Below are 17,590 nucleotides of genomic sequence, written 5' to 3'. Positions count from 1 at the left end.
CTAAAGAATTCTGGGAACTGTAGTTAACAAGCTACTATTCCCAGGATTCTTTGGGGGTGATTGCTGGGGATTGTAGCTTGGTGAGAGATAAATAAAGAGTACCTGGGGTTCTTTTGAGGAGAACAATGGGCTTTCAAAATACAGGCAGTGACCATTTTAGCGATATGTGCACAACTGCAAACGCACACTGAACCCGAATGTGACCCGAAAACATCACAAGAGCATCACAAAAATGGACGGAACAGAGACAGGGTGGGAGCAGAACAGAGTTTCTGCAGGCTTCTTCAATGGCATTTCAAATATACGCGGTTTCACTTGAACACGTGGTGCCTTAGAACATAACCTCCGCGTCACATGGGAGTTGCCTGTATTTAAAATGCATGGTGTGTATGCAGCCTGAGTTAAATTAAATGCTTGAATAAATAAATACATTTTGCATTTATAAACATCTAAATTGGCATATGCAAATGTGATCTATATCCTCTTTTTCGGTGGCATAAAAGCAGCCACCGTAGCCTTGAATACTATGGGGTTGGGGGGGGAGAATATAGGGTGACCTGATAAAAAACAAGACAGGGCTCCTACACCTTTAATGCTTGTACTAAAGATGTAATTTCTCCTGCTTCGATGCCTGATTCCATACCACTACGGAAGCCCTGTCCTTGATTGGAAAGAGATGTCTAGAGGAATGCCATCTGCTGCTCAGCCTCAGGTAGCAAAGACCCCAGGTGCCTAGATACAAAAAAACCAAAAAACCACAACCCAAAAAGGGCTGTAGCTCATTGGCAGAGCATTTGACTTGCATGCAAAAGGTCCCAAGTTCAATCCCTGGCATCTCCAGGTAGAGCTGGGAAAGTTGTTTTAAACTCTAGAGTGCTGCTGCCAATCAGTGCAGACATGGACCAGTAGATGGACCAGTAGTCCGACTCAACATAAGGCAGCTTCCTAGGTTCCTGTTCCTGCACCTTTGATAGCACAGCAGGAGAGGGGATTTCAGCAAGTGTAAAATTGCAATATGCTGTCCTTTGCCCTTTTGTTGGCTCACGCAACCCTGGAGAAGGCCCCGGTTTCCCCCCCCCTCTCGTCTTTCTGTGCATTCTGTGCATCAGCAGGCACTGCTGGGAGCCAGTGTGGTGTAGTGGTTAAGAGCAGTGGACTCGTAATCTGGAGAACCGGGTTCGCTTCCCCGTTCTTCCACATGCAGCTGCTGGGTGACCTTGGGCCAGTCACACTTCTTTGAAGTCTCTCAGCCTCACTCACCTTACAGAGTGTTTGTTGTGAGGGAGGAAGGGAAAGGAGAATGTTAGCCGCTTTGAGACTCCTTAGGGTAGTGATAAAGCAGGATATCAAATCCAAACTCCTCCTCCTCCTTTCTGCAAGGTGTCTGCTAATGCCAATAAATACAAATGTAAGTTGACGGTGCGAGTTCTGACTAATGCAGCCGCAACAGACACTGCCAGCTCCCACCAGCTTCTTGTGCCTGCCATGATGACCCTTGGAGCTCAGCCTATGGTTGGCGGAAGGAGAGGGCCACGGGTCTACAGGAGTCTTCCCAGAATGCCTTGGGAGGGGTGGAAAGATGCCCAGTGGAGCAGGAGAAGCTGGAAAAGGGACAAGTTAAGGAGCATGGAGGAGGGGCCAGGGCCAGCTGCAGACATCTTTCCACCGAAGAACTTCCTCTAAGGAGATAAGAGATCAAAGCCTCACAACAGCTTTTAGGTTGAACAATAGCGAATCTTCCCTAAGGCCGTCCTCAGAGCTTCATGGCCAGGTCTGGATTTAAAGCTGGGTTCAAGCTCAATGTTCTAACCACTAGGATTGCTGACCCCTGCACCAGCTCACGGTATGTGGCCCTTTAACGGTACTCTGATCTGGAGCAATCGCTGGAGCACCCCCAAATACAACTTCACTGAAGGTCAAACCAGACATGATTTCAAGGACATGATTCACATGCTTGTGACCAGGGCCCTGTCTCATTTATTTACAAAAATTACTTACTTCCTTTTGTTAGACTCTGCTAACGAATCATCATCAAAGTGGCAAAATTCTGTGCATCAGCAGCCACTGCTGGGAACCAGATGATTAAAGCCCTCTACCAAACACATAAGCACTCAAAAACTAGTTCTAGTTCAATTGTGAACAAAGCATACACAGTGCTTTTTGTCACGTTGTTAGTCCCTAAAAGGCTTTTGCCTGGAAACTGTAAAATTGCATCTGTTTAGATGTACGTATTCTAGTGGCTGATCTGAGATCGTAAGAATATTGATTGATAATCAAGTCCCACAGATCTGAATCAGGAGAACGGGGAGGGGATGACAATTTTTTCTCCCTCTGCCTTGCCCCACTTCCCTGCTGAAAACCCCATTTCCAGAAGCTGTCATTTGGTTCAAAACATTACAAGTGGGGCAATGGACAAGCTCGGGAAGCGATTTTCAGCAGGAAAACAATGCAGGAGGAAAGGATTAACAGCCTCTGTCAACTCTCATTGACACTCTGACCCTGCAGAATCCTGTTGACTCAATTTTAATTTATGAATACTTGCTTTTGTCATATGCGAATTATTGTCCAAGTGCATACAAAGGGCATTAATTGTATCCTTCTGTTTTGTATTCTGTTATCTCTTATTTCATTAATTAAAAAAAACATTATTTCAACACACACACACACACCCCACAACCCTGCACGGCATGGTCCCAATCCACATCACCCTCCACCTCTGCCCCAACTTTCTGGGTTCTTTCTATAAACAAAGGGATGTCAGAACTCATAAACACAATGGGATGAGGGGAGGAGAAGTTTTGCAAATTAAAACTGGGGCAAATAGCGGCTTGGGGGACAATTTTAATTGGCGGGGAAGGTTTTTTATAAATAGATGTTGCTAGATGCAAACATACAACTCTACGACCTGATTAAAGTTCATGCCTGAGCCAATATGGTCCAGGGCAGGGATGCAGGGCCTCAGGCCCGGATGATGCCCTCCAGGCTTCCCCATCTGGTCCCCAGGATTCTCCCCAGACCACACCCCCTCCCGAGCTGGACCCCTCCCCAGCCCTGCATTGCAACCTCCTGGACTGTTTTGACCTGCTGCAATGTGCCCTTCGATTCCTGGTAATGCTTCTTTCTTGCCTGGATGGAGGACAGAGAGGGATGGGTGAGCATGAAGAAACTGGCCTGCTATACAATGTTGTTGTTCTTTGTTGCTGTTTGTTAAATCACATTTGTTGCCCCTCCCACTTTTGTCTCTGGCCCCACCCACCAATTGCATGTGGCCCCCTGAAGATTGCCCAGAAGCGAATAGGGCCTTTGGGGTGAAAAAGGTTCCCTACTCAAAGTTCAGGGTTGAAACTGGAGGCAAGAGTTCCGTCAACCAGATAGCTCAGTTGGTTAGAGCATGGTGCTGATAACGCCAAGGTTGCAGGTTCAATTCCCTATATTGGATAGCTGCATATTCCTGCATTTCAGGGGGTTGGACTAGATGATCCTCAGGGTCCCTTCCAATTCTACAGTTTGATGATGATGATTTATTAAATATATCGCGCCCACCTGGCTGGGTTTTCCCAGCCACTCTGGGCGGCTCCCAACAGAACATTAAAAACACGATAAAACTTCAAACATTAAAAACTTTCCTAAACAGGGTTGCCTTCAGGTGTCTTCTAAAAGTCAGATAGTAGTATATTTCCTTAACATCTGACGGGAGGGATTTCCACAGGGCGGGCGCCACCACCAAGAAGGCCCTCTGCCTGGTTCCCTGTGGCTTCACTTGGACCATTTTGGGATTTAAAGGTCAACACTTTGAATTGTGCTTCGAAACGTCCTGGGAGCCAATGAAGGTGTTATGTGGTCTCCGCGGCCGCTCCCAGTCACCAGTCTAGCTGCCACATTCTGGATTAGTTGTAGTTTCCGAGTCACCTGCAAAGATTCAATCCAGATCCTACTTTGCCATGAGAGTCACTGAGAGTGGTCTTGGGCATATCTCTGGCCCTCAGTTCCCCTTCTGTAAAAGGAGAATAACTCACCAGATCCACAGGCAAACCACTGGAACAGAGGACACTGCCGGCTATTCTGCAGAGATCAGCTGCATCAGCAGGAAGAACACAGATGCCATCTGTTAAGACTGAGCTCCTGCTGAGGCACCTGCGCTGCATATGTTACAGCGCGTTGACTCCCTGAATCCAGAAAAGTCCGAGGCAAAACTGAGCGAAGGCCCAAATCCTAAACATACTTATTATGGGAGGAAGGCCCACTAAATCCATTTGGATTTACTTCTGAGTAAGTATAAGATTTTGCCATACAGTGGTGCCTCGCAAGACGAAAATAATCCGCTCCGCGAGTCTCTTCGTCTAGCGGTTTTCTCGTCTTGCGAAGCAACCCTATTAGCTGCTTAGCGGATTAGCGCTATTAGCGGTTTAGCGGCTATTAAAGGCTTAGCGGCTAAAAGGCTATTAGCGGCTTAGAAAAAGGGAGGGGAAAGCGGGGAAAAATCGGAACACTCGCAAGACGTTTTTGTCTTGCGAAGCAAGCCCACAGGGAAAATCGTCTTGCGAAGCATCTCAAAAACGGAAAACCCTTTCGTCTAGCGGGTTTTCCGTCTTGCGAGGCATTCGTCTTGCGGGGCACCACTGTACGTGATAACGACAATGACAATGCTACAGCAAGATTGGAAAACCTGTGGCCAGATGTTGCTGAGTGAGGACCTGGAAGACCAGGGTTCAAATCCCCACCCAGCCATGAAGATCCCTGGGTGGCCTTGGGCCAGTCCCTGCCTCTCAGCCCAACCTTCCTCACAAGGCTGTTGTGAGAATAAACGTCCGACACAAATATCTCACATCCCTTCCGCTATCCCTACTTCCACCCCAGGAGATTCACTTGGCACCTGCAGATGCCACAGTTCAGGTGTGTTTGTTTGACATTTCCCAGGTCATATCATGGTCTCATTGCACTGCTGTTCAGGGGTGGAGGAAGGGGGGTGCGGGGGGTGCGGTCCACCCTGGGTGTCACCACTCAGGGGGGTGACAAAATGCTGGGTGGCACTTACTGTGGGGCCTGCAGTGCACCCGAGCCACACGTCTCTCCTGGGAGAGATACAGTGGCTTGGGCGCGCGCAGACTCCACGCTGCCCAAACAGTCTAACTGCTGCCTTTCCCCCCTCCCCAGCTGTAGAGCGGCTGAGTGGGAGGAGGCAGGCAGACTCCAGAGGCCCCACGATGCGCCCACCCTCGCCCCAGCCCTATGGGCAGCTCGCCCTGTCCCTGGGCACACTGCCCCAGCCGCCCGAGTGGCTTCCTCCACTGCTGCTGCTGTTCAACTACCGTGTCCCTCATTCCCATATTAGTGGGGCAGGAAAGCTGCCCCCACTAAGTCTCCTGGTGTATATTTTGCTCTACGAGGCTTAGTTTGGTCAGAATCGGGGATACACTTCCAGAGTTAACACTACATACATTACTTCTGCTAAATGAGCCACCACAAGCTGCTAGATGGCTGTGAAAATTTGTGTCCCGGGCTTCTTAGACTCGTCTACCCATGTATTATCAGAAACCAAAGGGGCGCATTGGTTGCCAGGTATGATTTTTTTCACCAGCTATCCTACCCCACTATACAAATATATAGCTGTCCAACAGTTTTTACCTCCATTTTTTAAAAAATAAATATCTCTCTCTTTTTTTATAAATACTTTTCAGGTTTATACATTTCACTGATTTTACAATCATTTCGATATTTCAAAACTTGACTTCCTTCCCCCTCTTTCTGCGGTTCCTTAAATTTATTTCTAATGTATTCTGCATATCCTAATTAACTTAATTGGCTCATTTATTCATCTTCTTTAAATATATACTCTTACGAAACTGCAGGTTATTACAATAATCCTGCCGTTGTTTTTATCTGTTTACAATTTATCTGTAAATATTCAAAAAAAAAATCCATTCTTTTATTTTTTAATAAAAGTTTGTTATCTTGATTTATTCTTCCGGTAAGTTTCACCATTTCTGCGTATTCCAGGAGTTTTTGTATCCATTCTTCCTGTGCTGGGACACCTGTGCAGGGGCGAAGGAAGGAGAACCACCACCCGGTGCAGGATGTCGGGCGCGGGGCAAACTGCCCGGTGCACATGCATGCGTGCCGCTACATACAGCGCACGCGCCGCTACGTACCACGCATGTGAGCGTGCCGTACGGACGGTGGCGGATGGTGCAGCTGCAAGTGGAGGATGGCGGCATGATGGCGGCAGCTCACACCCAGGGTGGCAGGGCAAGTCCCTCATGGGCTGCCTTCTTGTCACCCCCTCAGAGATGGCACCTGGGGCAGACCGCCCCCTGCCCCCTTCCTCTGCCACTGCACCTGTGAGCTTGGGCCCCAGAACTGACCAGTAAGATCACCTTGCCCCACAAGGAATCCTGCCTATTTCTTGGGAGTAGGAATGAAAGCGTCAGAGTGGGAAGCCTGCAGAGATCAGTTACTGGGACTGCATCATCATTAAGTGTGACTGAGCACCCGTGGGCGGGTAATTGAGTAGGTGTGACAACATTGTCAGCAAAGGGAGGAAGCATGTGCGCATGTTTATGGCTGCAAAGCGTGTCAGTACACCAGTGGGCAGGAGCCAGCGTCCTCCAGCAGGTCATTTTCTTTCTCCCTGCTTTTCATGCATCAGCAATGACACCCTGCTGGCTTGAAGGACAGAGCTTGCAGAGGGAGCTTTGCTGACTTCAGCACACAATCAGCAGCATCTGAAGCACCAGCGGTTCTTTTGCAAAAGTCTTAGCTGCTGACCAATTCTCAGCACTATCCTGGTGGAGAACCAGCAGGACATGACGTTCAGCCTCTGCAACCTCATGCCGGAAACCCCCAGGGCTTTAAAAACAGGCTTGCAAACAGCTGCTCGCCTAGGGTTGAGTCAAAATCTGGCTCAAGGTGACCAGGTAGGGGAAATTATGAAAGTTACTTTTTCTTGAGGGTTTGGCCCCAGGTTTTCCTAGAGGGGGCAAGGGCTGAACAAGATGCCTTGATTCCCTCACATATACATGTGCAAAGTCTCCTTCCACATGGCTGCTAGCATGCTTGGAAAGGGCAGGTACAAAAAGAGTGGGGAGGGACCTCAGGGCTCCAGAAACACAGGCAGTTCTTTCATACCATCTAGCTCAGCAGCACTAACAGGCAATGAAGAGGACTGTGGGATAAAGGAGAAATGCGATTCTGTTTGCGTTTAACAAGAAACTGCCTTACCTACACTTTTCAAACCAATATGTGAACCAAACCGCAGCTCTTCTTCAAAGTTTGCACTTCTCTGAGTTTTGCAATGCAATGCTTGAACCAAACACCACGTACCAAAAAATGCATATAAGGGGGGTGGGGTGGATGTGCATAAAACATAGGGTTGTCTCCAATGTCAGCCCTACTCAGAGTAGGCCCAATGAAAGCAAAAGATATAACTTCACAGTCATTCAATGGGTCTACTCTGAGTAGGACTTAGCTTATTACAAGCCATATGTTAGTGAAAATAACATACCAAAATGCACTATTTCCAGGGGGAACCGACTGCAAAAAATGTGTAAATGTGCATGCTTTAGTTAGATCCCTGCATTGCAGGGGGGTAAGACTAGATGTCCCTTGGGGTCCCTTCCAATTCTACAATTGTATTATTTTATGTAAACTGTAACATGTTTATCAGGAGAAATTGACATAGAAGTGTTGATGAATTTTCATGAGGATTTTTCCCCCATCACAAATTGCTGTGGAAATGTGGAGAACTGAATTTAAGTCTGGAAAATTGGGGGGCAACCCTTCTCCAACTCATCTCCTTCAGCCTGAATTAGGGAACAAATATATATTTTAAGGAGGAGAAAAGGGGTGAGATTGGGAGCAGTAGATGCCAGCTTAGTCTGTCTGGGTTGTGTTAGTATGCGTGGATATAAATATTATTTTAATAAACAGCTCCAGGTTTTTGGGCCAGCGGAAATCAGTGCACATGCCCAATCCCAAAGGAGAAAACGCCGCCCGGGAAAATGTTCAAAGTGCTTTTCCTCTTGCCGTTGCAGAACCAGAGCCAACATCTGAGGCTAAGAGAATGGGCTCCCAGGACAAAGGTGGATGCTTCCCGATAGCACCTCTCATCCATCCCTCTAATAGCAAACACAGAAAGTAAGTGCCAACAGGACTGTAGCCAAAACGTGGCCACTGAGAAACAAGAGGGAGATATCAGCATGCCTGGGGAACTGCAAAGGGGAGCTGTGTTGTTGGTTTTTTTTGGGGGGGGTGAATTTAATGGATCAGAGAAAAACAAACCCAAATGGGGACTGAAGAGGCTCAACGGCTGCAGAACGCTGAGTATCTGGTTGAAGGAGAACGGTCATGCAGTGGAAGAAAGGAATGAAATGGGAGTATCCTGAAAGAAGCTGCCGGGTTGGCTGGAACACTGAGCAGCTAAAAGGCACGCTGCAACATGGTGTTGCAGGTCCCACTCGTTTCATGCACTTCTGACACCAAAGATGCTTGCTGCGAGAAAGCCTGGGAGATCACTGTGGCCCAAGAGGTGAGAAGATGGAAGCAGAGGCCGATGGCCAAGGTTTCTGCAGGCCTTAGCAAACGCCTGATTTCTCTTCACGCTGATGCAGACCCTGGGAATGCATGGGTCTTGCAAGGACCTTGCTGACGGGTGTCAAGCAGGCTTGGGGAATGTCAGGAGGCGGGTGGACTGTATCTTCCTGAGCACTGCCATTTGGCCACAGCCCCACAATCAACTCTGCAGCACTCGAGCAAGAGCCGTGAAAATTTAATGATTAGAAATGGGCCGACCATTAGTTTTAAGTAGCGTCCAGAAACGCAAATAATCCCCAGATGTACAGCTCCTTCTATTAGCATAAGGTAAGAGCATACCTTTAATACCGTTTGCAAATTATGACATCACTACTCCCCCACCTTTAAAAACATACAGTTTCCTCCTCAATTTCTTGCTCCCCTTTGCTGTCTTCTAAAGACTGGGAGAATTTGTCAATTTCTGTTTCTTTCAGTGTCTCGTCCTTTCAAGTCTTAAGTTCAGTTCTGCATACAGTGGTACCTCAGGTTACATACGCTTCAGGTTACAGACTCCGCTAACCCAGAAATAGTGCTTCAGGTTAAGAACTTTGCTTCAGGATGAGAACAGAAATCGTGCTCCGGCGGCGCGGCAGCAGGGAGGAGGCCCCATTAGCTAAAGTGGTGCTTCAGGTTAAGAACAGTTTCAGGTTAAGTACGGACCTCCGGAACGAATTAAGTACTTAACCCGAGGTACCACTGTATTCCCATATCAGCATTTAATGAGGTGTGGGCGTGGCTTGGAGAGGGGGTGTGGCCTGAAGAGAGTCTCCAAGCCACGCCCACACCTCATTAAATGCTCTGGCCTGGCCAGAAAGTGTCCTTCACCTTTGTGTTAATGCCTCTTGTTGGCCTAGATGGAGCATGGAGAGGTGGATGTACAGAAATCTTTGACCTTGGGGTGGCTGGAAGGAAGCTTTACTGTCCTAAAGAGTCAAATCTATTGTTCCATCTATTTTGGCCTTTGGCTCCACCCACCACTGACCTGCACACACAGAGAACAGAAGGTAATGTGGTCTTTGGGTGGGAAAAGTTTCTCCGCTCGAGTTAAAAGGAGCAGCTATCAACTGAAGTGAAAAATCTCTGCCTGAAGCCCTTGATGGACAAACTGATTTAATAACTTGGGGGAGGCTAGCAAAATAATACCCAGTGCAGTTTGGCCATCAGCTTAGACTGGGTTCCCGTTTTAGCACCACATTTTTTCTTGGCCCTGGTTGTAAATTAATGGGGTGACCTGGAATGCTATCAAAGTGCTCTCTCTGTGCTGTTGGTTAGCAATCAGAGGCCCTGGTATGAAATCTGGCCAACTGCATAAGACCACTTGGCCCATCTGTTGCCAAACCATGGCCAAAAAGGCAGAGAGTGTAGCATCTGCAGCAGAACAGAAATTTGCAAACAAAGGAATGGGGCGCTTTGGGAGAACTGGGGCATCTTCTTGACCCTCCGCCCCGGACTCAGTTCTAGTCCTCCAGAAAATCTGGTTGCTGACGAGGGTTGTACACCCTTCGCACCCCAATGAAAGCATCCTGCCCAACAGCAGAGGTGAGTCCAGGAGGGCCACACCTGAAACAAATAGGTAGCTACATATTTTAAAAGGTGTCATTTGTATGTCATTTGCAAAAAAAAAAAAAAGGTCAGCGCAGCCCAACCACAGCAAGCAAGCATACATGGGGCTTCCCTTTTGTAAATAGCCTTTCTTTGGGGTTACAGATCCCAAAATGTGATAATGGCCCCCAATTCTGATGGTTTCGAAAGGGGATTAGACCATTTCACAGGTCGTCAACAGTAGCTACTCTTGATGGCCATTTCCAGGACCAGAGTCCTGCCTGTGGGCTTTTTGTAGGGCCAGCCGGCCAATGAGGTGGAATGAGGCAGCCGCGTACAGAATCCCACAGGCCGGCATCCTGCCCCCCCATCCTACCCACCTGGGCATGTGAATTTTGGGGCTGAAAGAGTTCTCCCTGGCTTGTTCAAGTTAGAAAAGTGAAGAAATTGTTTGAGGACTTTAGGAGTAGTGGTGCGCAAGGAACAAACGGTTTGCGAGATTGGCTCTAGAACCCTAAATTCCTGTCAGCTCAGATGACATGAGTAAAACTTGTGACACATTGCGCAGTCGACGCTACCACATCGGCGGCCACAGATGTCAAAAATGTTCCACTTTCCATTTCACAGTTTTAACGTCATTCTACCCATGCGCCTTAATTCAGCACTCGAAAGCTTGTGAAATGCAGCTGGTTCACAAATTCAGGATTTAAAACAGATCCGTCTGTATGCCTTTTGTATAACCCACTGCTATGGAGACTTTGTAAAAGTCCCCTATTTTGGACTGATGAAGATATACACAGGAAGATGACAGATCAAAGATCAGGGGCCCAGGTGAGAGCTGGGAGGGTCTGTATATGGAGAAAGGGATTTGATAAAATTCCAATAGAGGACTTTTGGTATTCATTCTTTTTATTTTTCTCCTTCTGCCTCTCTATTTCTTTCCCTTTCTCTCTCCCTTTTTATTTAGGTTATTCTTTATTCTTTTTCTTTAGATTAGTTTGGCTTTTATTGTATGCAATGTAGAAAACCTTCAATAAAAATATTTACAGAGAGAGAGAGAGACTGACTTTAGCATGTATTGCTAAATTATTGCTGATTTCTGAAAAAGCACTTCAGTGTTAGGAATCTCACTTCTCATGATCACGTTCTGAGATCCCGAGAAAAGCCCATATAATAAATAAATACAGGTAGACACAGATGGGAGGAGGGCCATGACATCACCCACCCACCCATTCCACTAGAGAGATGTACTGTTGACATAACAAAATACAGCACACAAGCCTTGCCAAAGTGTAGGAAGGATGCGAGTGGGGGGTGGAGACCGGGAATAGATTCATCCAGTACTTTCCAGAATGTGGAAAATAGGCATGGGTTTTCTTCCATCTGCAAAGCATCCAGAGCTTTTGATTAAGACAGGCTTGCAAATAGCAACCAGCCCCTGGGGTGAGTATATTTTTTTAAAAAAATCACTTCCAGGCTACCAGGCATAGGACAGTTTTTGAAAATTGGAAACAAATAATTATCTTATTTCAGCTATACATAAATATGTGTGGGAAGGCAACCAAGAAACTTTCTTTCCAGGGGCAGGAGGGATCAGTCCCTTTGCTGTGTGGTATAGTACAGTGGTACCTCGGGTTATATACGCTTCAGGTTACAGACTCCGCTAACCCAGAAATAGTACCTCGGGTTAAGAACTTTGCTTCAGGATGAGAACAGAAATCGTGCAGCGGTGGTGCGGCAGCAGCGGGAGGCCCCATTAGCTAAAGTGGTGCTTCAGGTTAAGAACAGTTTCAGGTTAAGAACGGACCTCCAGAATGAATTAAGTTCTTAACACGAGGTACCACTGTACTGGCTTGTTGAATCTACTTTGTTTTTTTACTATAACCCCAAGATCCACGAACAGAAGTTAGGTGCAAAATATATACAGTTTAGAATTAAAGAACAGGGTTGGGTGCCTCTTGAGCACATCCTGAGCCTGGGATTTTGTCTTCATCACCAGAACTGAACTGAGTTCATAATCGTTTCACATAGCAATCCACTCTTTGTGAGCTTTCTTCATCTCAGTGGCCTAATTTAGGAGGGGAAATTTCTTTTGCAGTTGCAATTGTTGAACGACTAGGAGTAAGGAAAAAAGGGGAGAAACCCACCCTTGCTGATCTACTGCAAATCATCCTGAGAGCTAGCAGATCCCAATCTACTTTCTGCCCACCTCTGGTGTAGCAGACTAGGAATCGGGAGACCCAAATTTAAAACCCGCGTTCAGCCATAAAATCAATATTAGTAATCTTGGGGGTCCGTCACTGGCTCTCAGCCTAACCTGCCCCACAGGGCTGTTGTGAAAACAACATTGAGAGGGAGAGGAAAGCATGAATGTCGACCTAGGTCTTCGGAATATTACAATGAGATGGATAAATAAACTGGTGCCAAAGGTTTTGGAATACCTTCCTGAGTTCTGTCTGTCCAGCCCTAAATTTCTACATGGGTTTTATTTCAGTGGGCAAATGGTTCTTTATACCAAGGAGTTGTTACAGCCTTATGCTATGTCATGTTGCTCATTTGCTTTAATCAGCTGTTTTAATATTTCTGGTTGTGGCTGCAATCCCATGCACGCTTACCCATTTTATACAGTGGGACTTTTTCCTGGGTAAATACATAGGATCGTTCTGTGTATTTAATGCAGCTGCTGCTTCTTTCTTTACGTTTTACTCCCCTGGGTGATCCGGCAGGTGAAAAAAGCAGAGGCACAAATGACTGGAAATAAATAAATTGCTAAGTAGTGAATTGATCTGCATGTCTGCTTTGAAATTCCCGCCCCCACCCTCTATTCTTCCTGGATCCAGGGGACTGTGTAGTACGAGAGCAAATATTGCTCTATGGAGTCCAATTATTTCCACTATCCTGGATCAGCGAGGAAACCAATGCACACAGAGACATTGGCTCGGGGTCGCTGTTACTGTGCTCAGCAAGGTAGAAGCACCTAAAGGCATCGCGCGCACACACACACACACACACACACACACCCCCCTGTGTACTTCGTGAAGTCGGGGCATCCCACTGAGTCAGAACAGAGAACCCTAAAGCAAGGGTTGGGAATCTCCATAGATAAGATAGGCAAGATTTTGCTGGACTAGTTGCCACCGACGACATCTGGAGGAAGGCCACAAGTCTCCGCAGAAGCTGTCAAAGATGGTGGGAGACTTTTCATAGAATCGGAGAGTTGGAAGGGACCACTGCCAGCGGTTCTCAACCTGTGGGTCCCCAGATGTTGTTGGACTACAACTCCCATCGTCCCTGAGCTCTGGCCTTGCTAGCTAGGAGTGATGGGAGTTGTAGTTCAACAACATCTGGGGACCCACAGGTTGAGAAAGGCTAGCCCAATGCCCTGCAATGCAGGAATCTTTTGCACAGTGTGGGGCTCAAACCCACAACCTTGAAATTAAGAGCCCCATGCTCTACCACTGAGCTATTCCAAGCACCTTTCTCCTTTTCCTCTGCCTCCTCCAAAGCCATACTAAATCTATTGGGATGAACCGGAAGATCCTGCCATAGGAAAGCATAGATATGGAAGGGAGTGGGTGGAGACCGGGCAGCACAGTCAGGTTAGGACTTGAGGGCAGCAGTCCAGGGCCCCAGACTCTGAAGAATGAGGGTCCCCCAAGCAGCAGGGCTTGGGGTGCCATGTTTTGAAGTCGAGTCAAACACATCGCCATCTAAAGTGTTTGGGAGTGGGGAGGATAGTTCAGGGTCTAAAATTACCTGATTGCACCACTGGGAAGATTTCTAAAAGCAAGAAGGTATTACGCTACCTATAAACCCATCAGAAAAGGCTGCTGACATAGGAACAGAGACAGATGGAAGGGGACCCAAGAGGAGGCTGGCAGGAGGCAGGAATAGGCAAGGTAGGTTTCTAGAAACATTTGAACTGGGCAATTTCCCCATGGAAATTAAGGGTAGTTTGCCACCGGGATTTTTCTGATGCCCTAGCGCATTGCCTTATTTAGCATTTTTATTTTGCTTGTATTTGAGAAAGAAAGCTAGAAACTTTGAAAATGCCATGCTTGTCTAATTTTATATTAGCAGTTGGCATCACTCGTGAATGCAAAAGAAGAAAAATATGTGGCAAACTAAAGCACCAAAAAAAATTTTGGGGGGGAGGTCACCCCACTTCATTTACAACAATGGGTGTGATCCTTCCTTAGTTTCTTTTTACCCTGTCCATTTCCCCCCTCTCTCATAGATGTTTAGCCAGAGAAACAACCCCTGCCCCAAAAAAACCCTCTATCCTTTCAATTGCACCTGCTTTATTTTTTCACACAATTCCCTGTTTCTCTTCTGCACACAAATGCACAGCCTGATCCTTAATTTGTAGATTCGGGAGTAAATCCCACTGGCTTTACCCGGACTCACTGGGACCCCTTTTGGAGAACATCTTAGCACACAAAAATTGGGGCTCCTTCCTTGGGCTATTGTTCACTTAAAAGTCCATTACCTTTGCAGCCACTGTGACTATTCACTCCCACCCCCAAATTGCTATTACATTTGCAATCTGCTCCTGGTTCCTCTGAGATTATCCCTGCTGGGTTGACTGCATGGGGAGGTGCTACTTTGGGGCCCTTTTGGGAACAGACAAAGAAATCCTGACATGGATTTTAGAAGCCATGGAATGGACTCTGTGGGACCTATAAAAAAAGTGCAGAAAAGGATTGAGTGGCAGTGGTGTGGCCTCTGTTCAGCCCTGCACAACATACACAAAATCCTGGGCCCTAAGACTAGGGTCAATATGCAAACCCTAATAGAGGGAGAGAAGAACTGGAGCTGGATTTCAAGCTTCCCAGGATGGACTGTTTGCACTCTCTCCTTAAGGGAAGTTCTGAAAGAGAACCCCTTTATAGGGCCAGTGAAAGCTCAGAGAAGACTCAACACTGGGTTCGTGGATCTCAAGAGATTCGGATTCTATCTGAATCATGCCCCAGAAAAACAAAAACAGAAGCCCTTAGCTTTACTGAGGAGGGGGCAGGGATGTGCATGTTTTGCACTGGGTTCAAGTCCCACGACACAAAATCTAGAAAGTGGGTTTTCTTGGGATCAAACCGCGTGCCTGCGCAGGCCCTAAATGAGCAAAGAGAAGTCCTGGTCCTTCCTTGGTCTTCCCCACCACAACGACCCAGCTAGTTTTGCACCCCCTGCACGTCTAAACTGGGTTTCCGCAGCACCCCCACCGAGGTCCCACTCCGTACCCTTAGATCCGGATTCACCCCGTTGTCTCTCCCTCCCTCCCTTCGCCCCACCACCCCGTTTCTCCAACTCACCCAGGGCCAAGCACAGCAGGAGCGAGATGGGGCGCGGGGTAGCCATCCCGGGGGGTTCGGATCCAGGGTGCGCGCCCTTCTGGGCCTAGGGGGGACAGACACAGCGCCGGGCTCCCCCCGCCCTTCCCAGCAACCTCCTGCGGTCAACAGACAGACGATCCTGGGGGAGAGTCTTCCAGGGAGGGTATTTATAGCCCGGGGCTGAGCTCAGCGCCCGCAGGAGAAAACCCAAGAGCGCCTTGGAATGCCGGAGCCGGATGCAGCTGACTCGACCTCGGCCACTTGATCCCGCTCGGCCCCGAAGAGGGCGGCAGCGGCAGGGGGCGCTGCGCCGCTAGCTGCCCCGACGGCTGCCCCTTGCGCCGCGGCGCTGCGACGGGACGAAGCCGGGGACCGAGAGCTCGAGGAGATGCAGAAGAGGCGGCCGGCGGGAGGATCCATAAAAGTTGGGATGGGCCCGGAGAGCGCGCGGGGGTCCTTTCTCCTCCTCACCAAGCCAGGGCGAGGCGAGCCGGGGTGGCTTGTCCTGCCGCAGATCCCGCGTCCGGAGCTTTGAATTTCCTGCCAATTTTCTTTCCAAAAAAGATATTTGTTTGCTTGTTTCCCGGTCCCAGGAGCCGTGTCCTCCTCACTCCGAGGTGCGCCGACCGGGCTCCAGGCGCTCACGGCCTTGCTCCGGGTCCGCTGGCGACAAGGCTCCGCGAGTCACCTTACGTCTTTAAATCCGGAGTGCCTTCCGAATGGGCATCCTGTCTCTTTTTCTCTGCGAAAACACGGGCATGCACATACACACACCCCGATCTAACGATTGGCAAAGCGTCTTCGGCGCGCGCAAGGAGGAGCTACCCGCCCCCACGAGCAGGTGCGGGACGCAGCAGGGCCGGATCCATGGCCGGTGCGCGGCGCCTCGGAAGCCCCTTCGCGGGCTGTACTTGGGACGGGGAGAGGTCAGATCTTTTTAACCGCTTCCTGTCGCCGGTAGGGCTGGATCGAAGCGAAGAGGAATCGATTTTGGAGACAAGACTCTGCCTGCTGCAGAGGGATGGGAAGGATCAGGGTGTGGGGTGAGACGCTGCCCGGATGACCCTCCCTCCTTCCTTCTCTCTCCTTCCCGCCTTCCTTCCTTCCTTCAACTGGGGGCTGCGACGCGGCGATTTGCCCGCTCTCGCCTTGCCTAGCCTTCCCCGGCGGCGCGCACCGCTGCGGCAAAGCCGGCGCTGGCGGCGGAAGGCTTGGACTTGCTGGCGCTGCTGCTGCTGCTCTTGCTGCTGCTGTCGGAGAGGGCGGCTGGGAATGAATCAAAGCGTGCGCCAGTCGGAGGGGGAGGGCGCAGCGAAAGTTGATGCATTGCAGCAGCAGCCCAAGCAACAGCGGGAGCCGAGCAGGGAGCCGCCACGCGGGGCAAGCCGAGGGTAGGCAGGCAAGGGGAGGGCGAGCTGGCTGGACGTGAGCGCCAAGCACTGCGCCCACCTGCCCACCCGTCCGCCTCCGCCTCCTCTGCCGTGTGGTGGGGAATAATCAACGAGGGGGGCGGGTGTGCAAGGAAGATCAGGACGGAAGAGGGATGCGTCACTCTCTGCAGTGGCTGCGGGAGCGGAGGAGCCCGGCAGCAGCTCGTCCCAAGTCGTGTCCCCCGCCCCGCCAGCGCGAGTCACGCCCACGGTGGGTCCTCGACCCCCGCGCGCCTCTCTGCCAAACGACAGGCGCACCTCGAGATTCTAGTTACAAGAAGAGAAGGGACTGTCCCGAAAGTCTTGACAATGCCCCTGACAGGGCCCTGAAGGACACTTTGCACCGGGTCAGAAGCACTCTCGGCGTTGGTGTGTCACGTGAGTCGAAGCCTTGCAATAGGTCCCTGAGGATGAAACTCCTTGGCCTCTTCATTGGTTATTGGGTTTACAGTATTTTTACCCGCTCTTCATAAAATTCTAGCACAAACTACAATATAGTTATTACATTATTATTTTTTAAAGATCAATTAAAACTATGTTTGCTGCCTCCCATCCTAGTAAGAAAAGAGGTGCCACGTTCTATCCTGTCTGTGGCTACTGGGTAATAAAAGGCACTCTGCAGATACTCAGAGGCAGCCTCAGTTTTTATCAGCAGACCTGTTGCTCTTTGGCACTGAAAACAGATTCCTGGACTAAGCCCCAGAAAGTGATGGTTGGCTT

The 17,590-nt window shown here is 49.0% G+C and overlaps 1 protein-coding gene across 1 annotated transcript in view; it reads right to left on the bottom strand.

Annotated features, from left to right (window-relative positions):
• Positions 1-16,903, bottom strand: part of SCN1B (sodium voltage-gated channel beta subunit 1) — a 28,656-nt gene extending 11,753 nt beyond the window's left edge. Inside the window, exon 1 of the mRNA XM_082232126.1 lies at positions 15,420-16,903. Within this exon, the coding sequence (XP_082088252.1) occupies positions 15,420-15,465 (46 nt within the window). The 5' untranslated portion in view covers positions 15,466-16,903. The remainder of the gene's footprint in view (positions 1-15,419) is intronic.
• Positions 16,904-17,590: the final 687 nt, after the last annotated feature.

Source organism: Podarcis vaucheri (assembly GCF_965113315.1).
Source record: "Podarcis vaucheri genome assembly, chromosome: 7".
Classification (NCBI taxonomy): Eukaryota; Metazoa; Chordata; class Lepidosauria; order Squamata; family Lacertidae; genus Podarcis; species Podarcis vaucheri.
The sequence above is the reverse complement of the archived record's forward strand: the minus strand, read 5'-3'. Positions and strand labels throughout refer to the sequence as shown.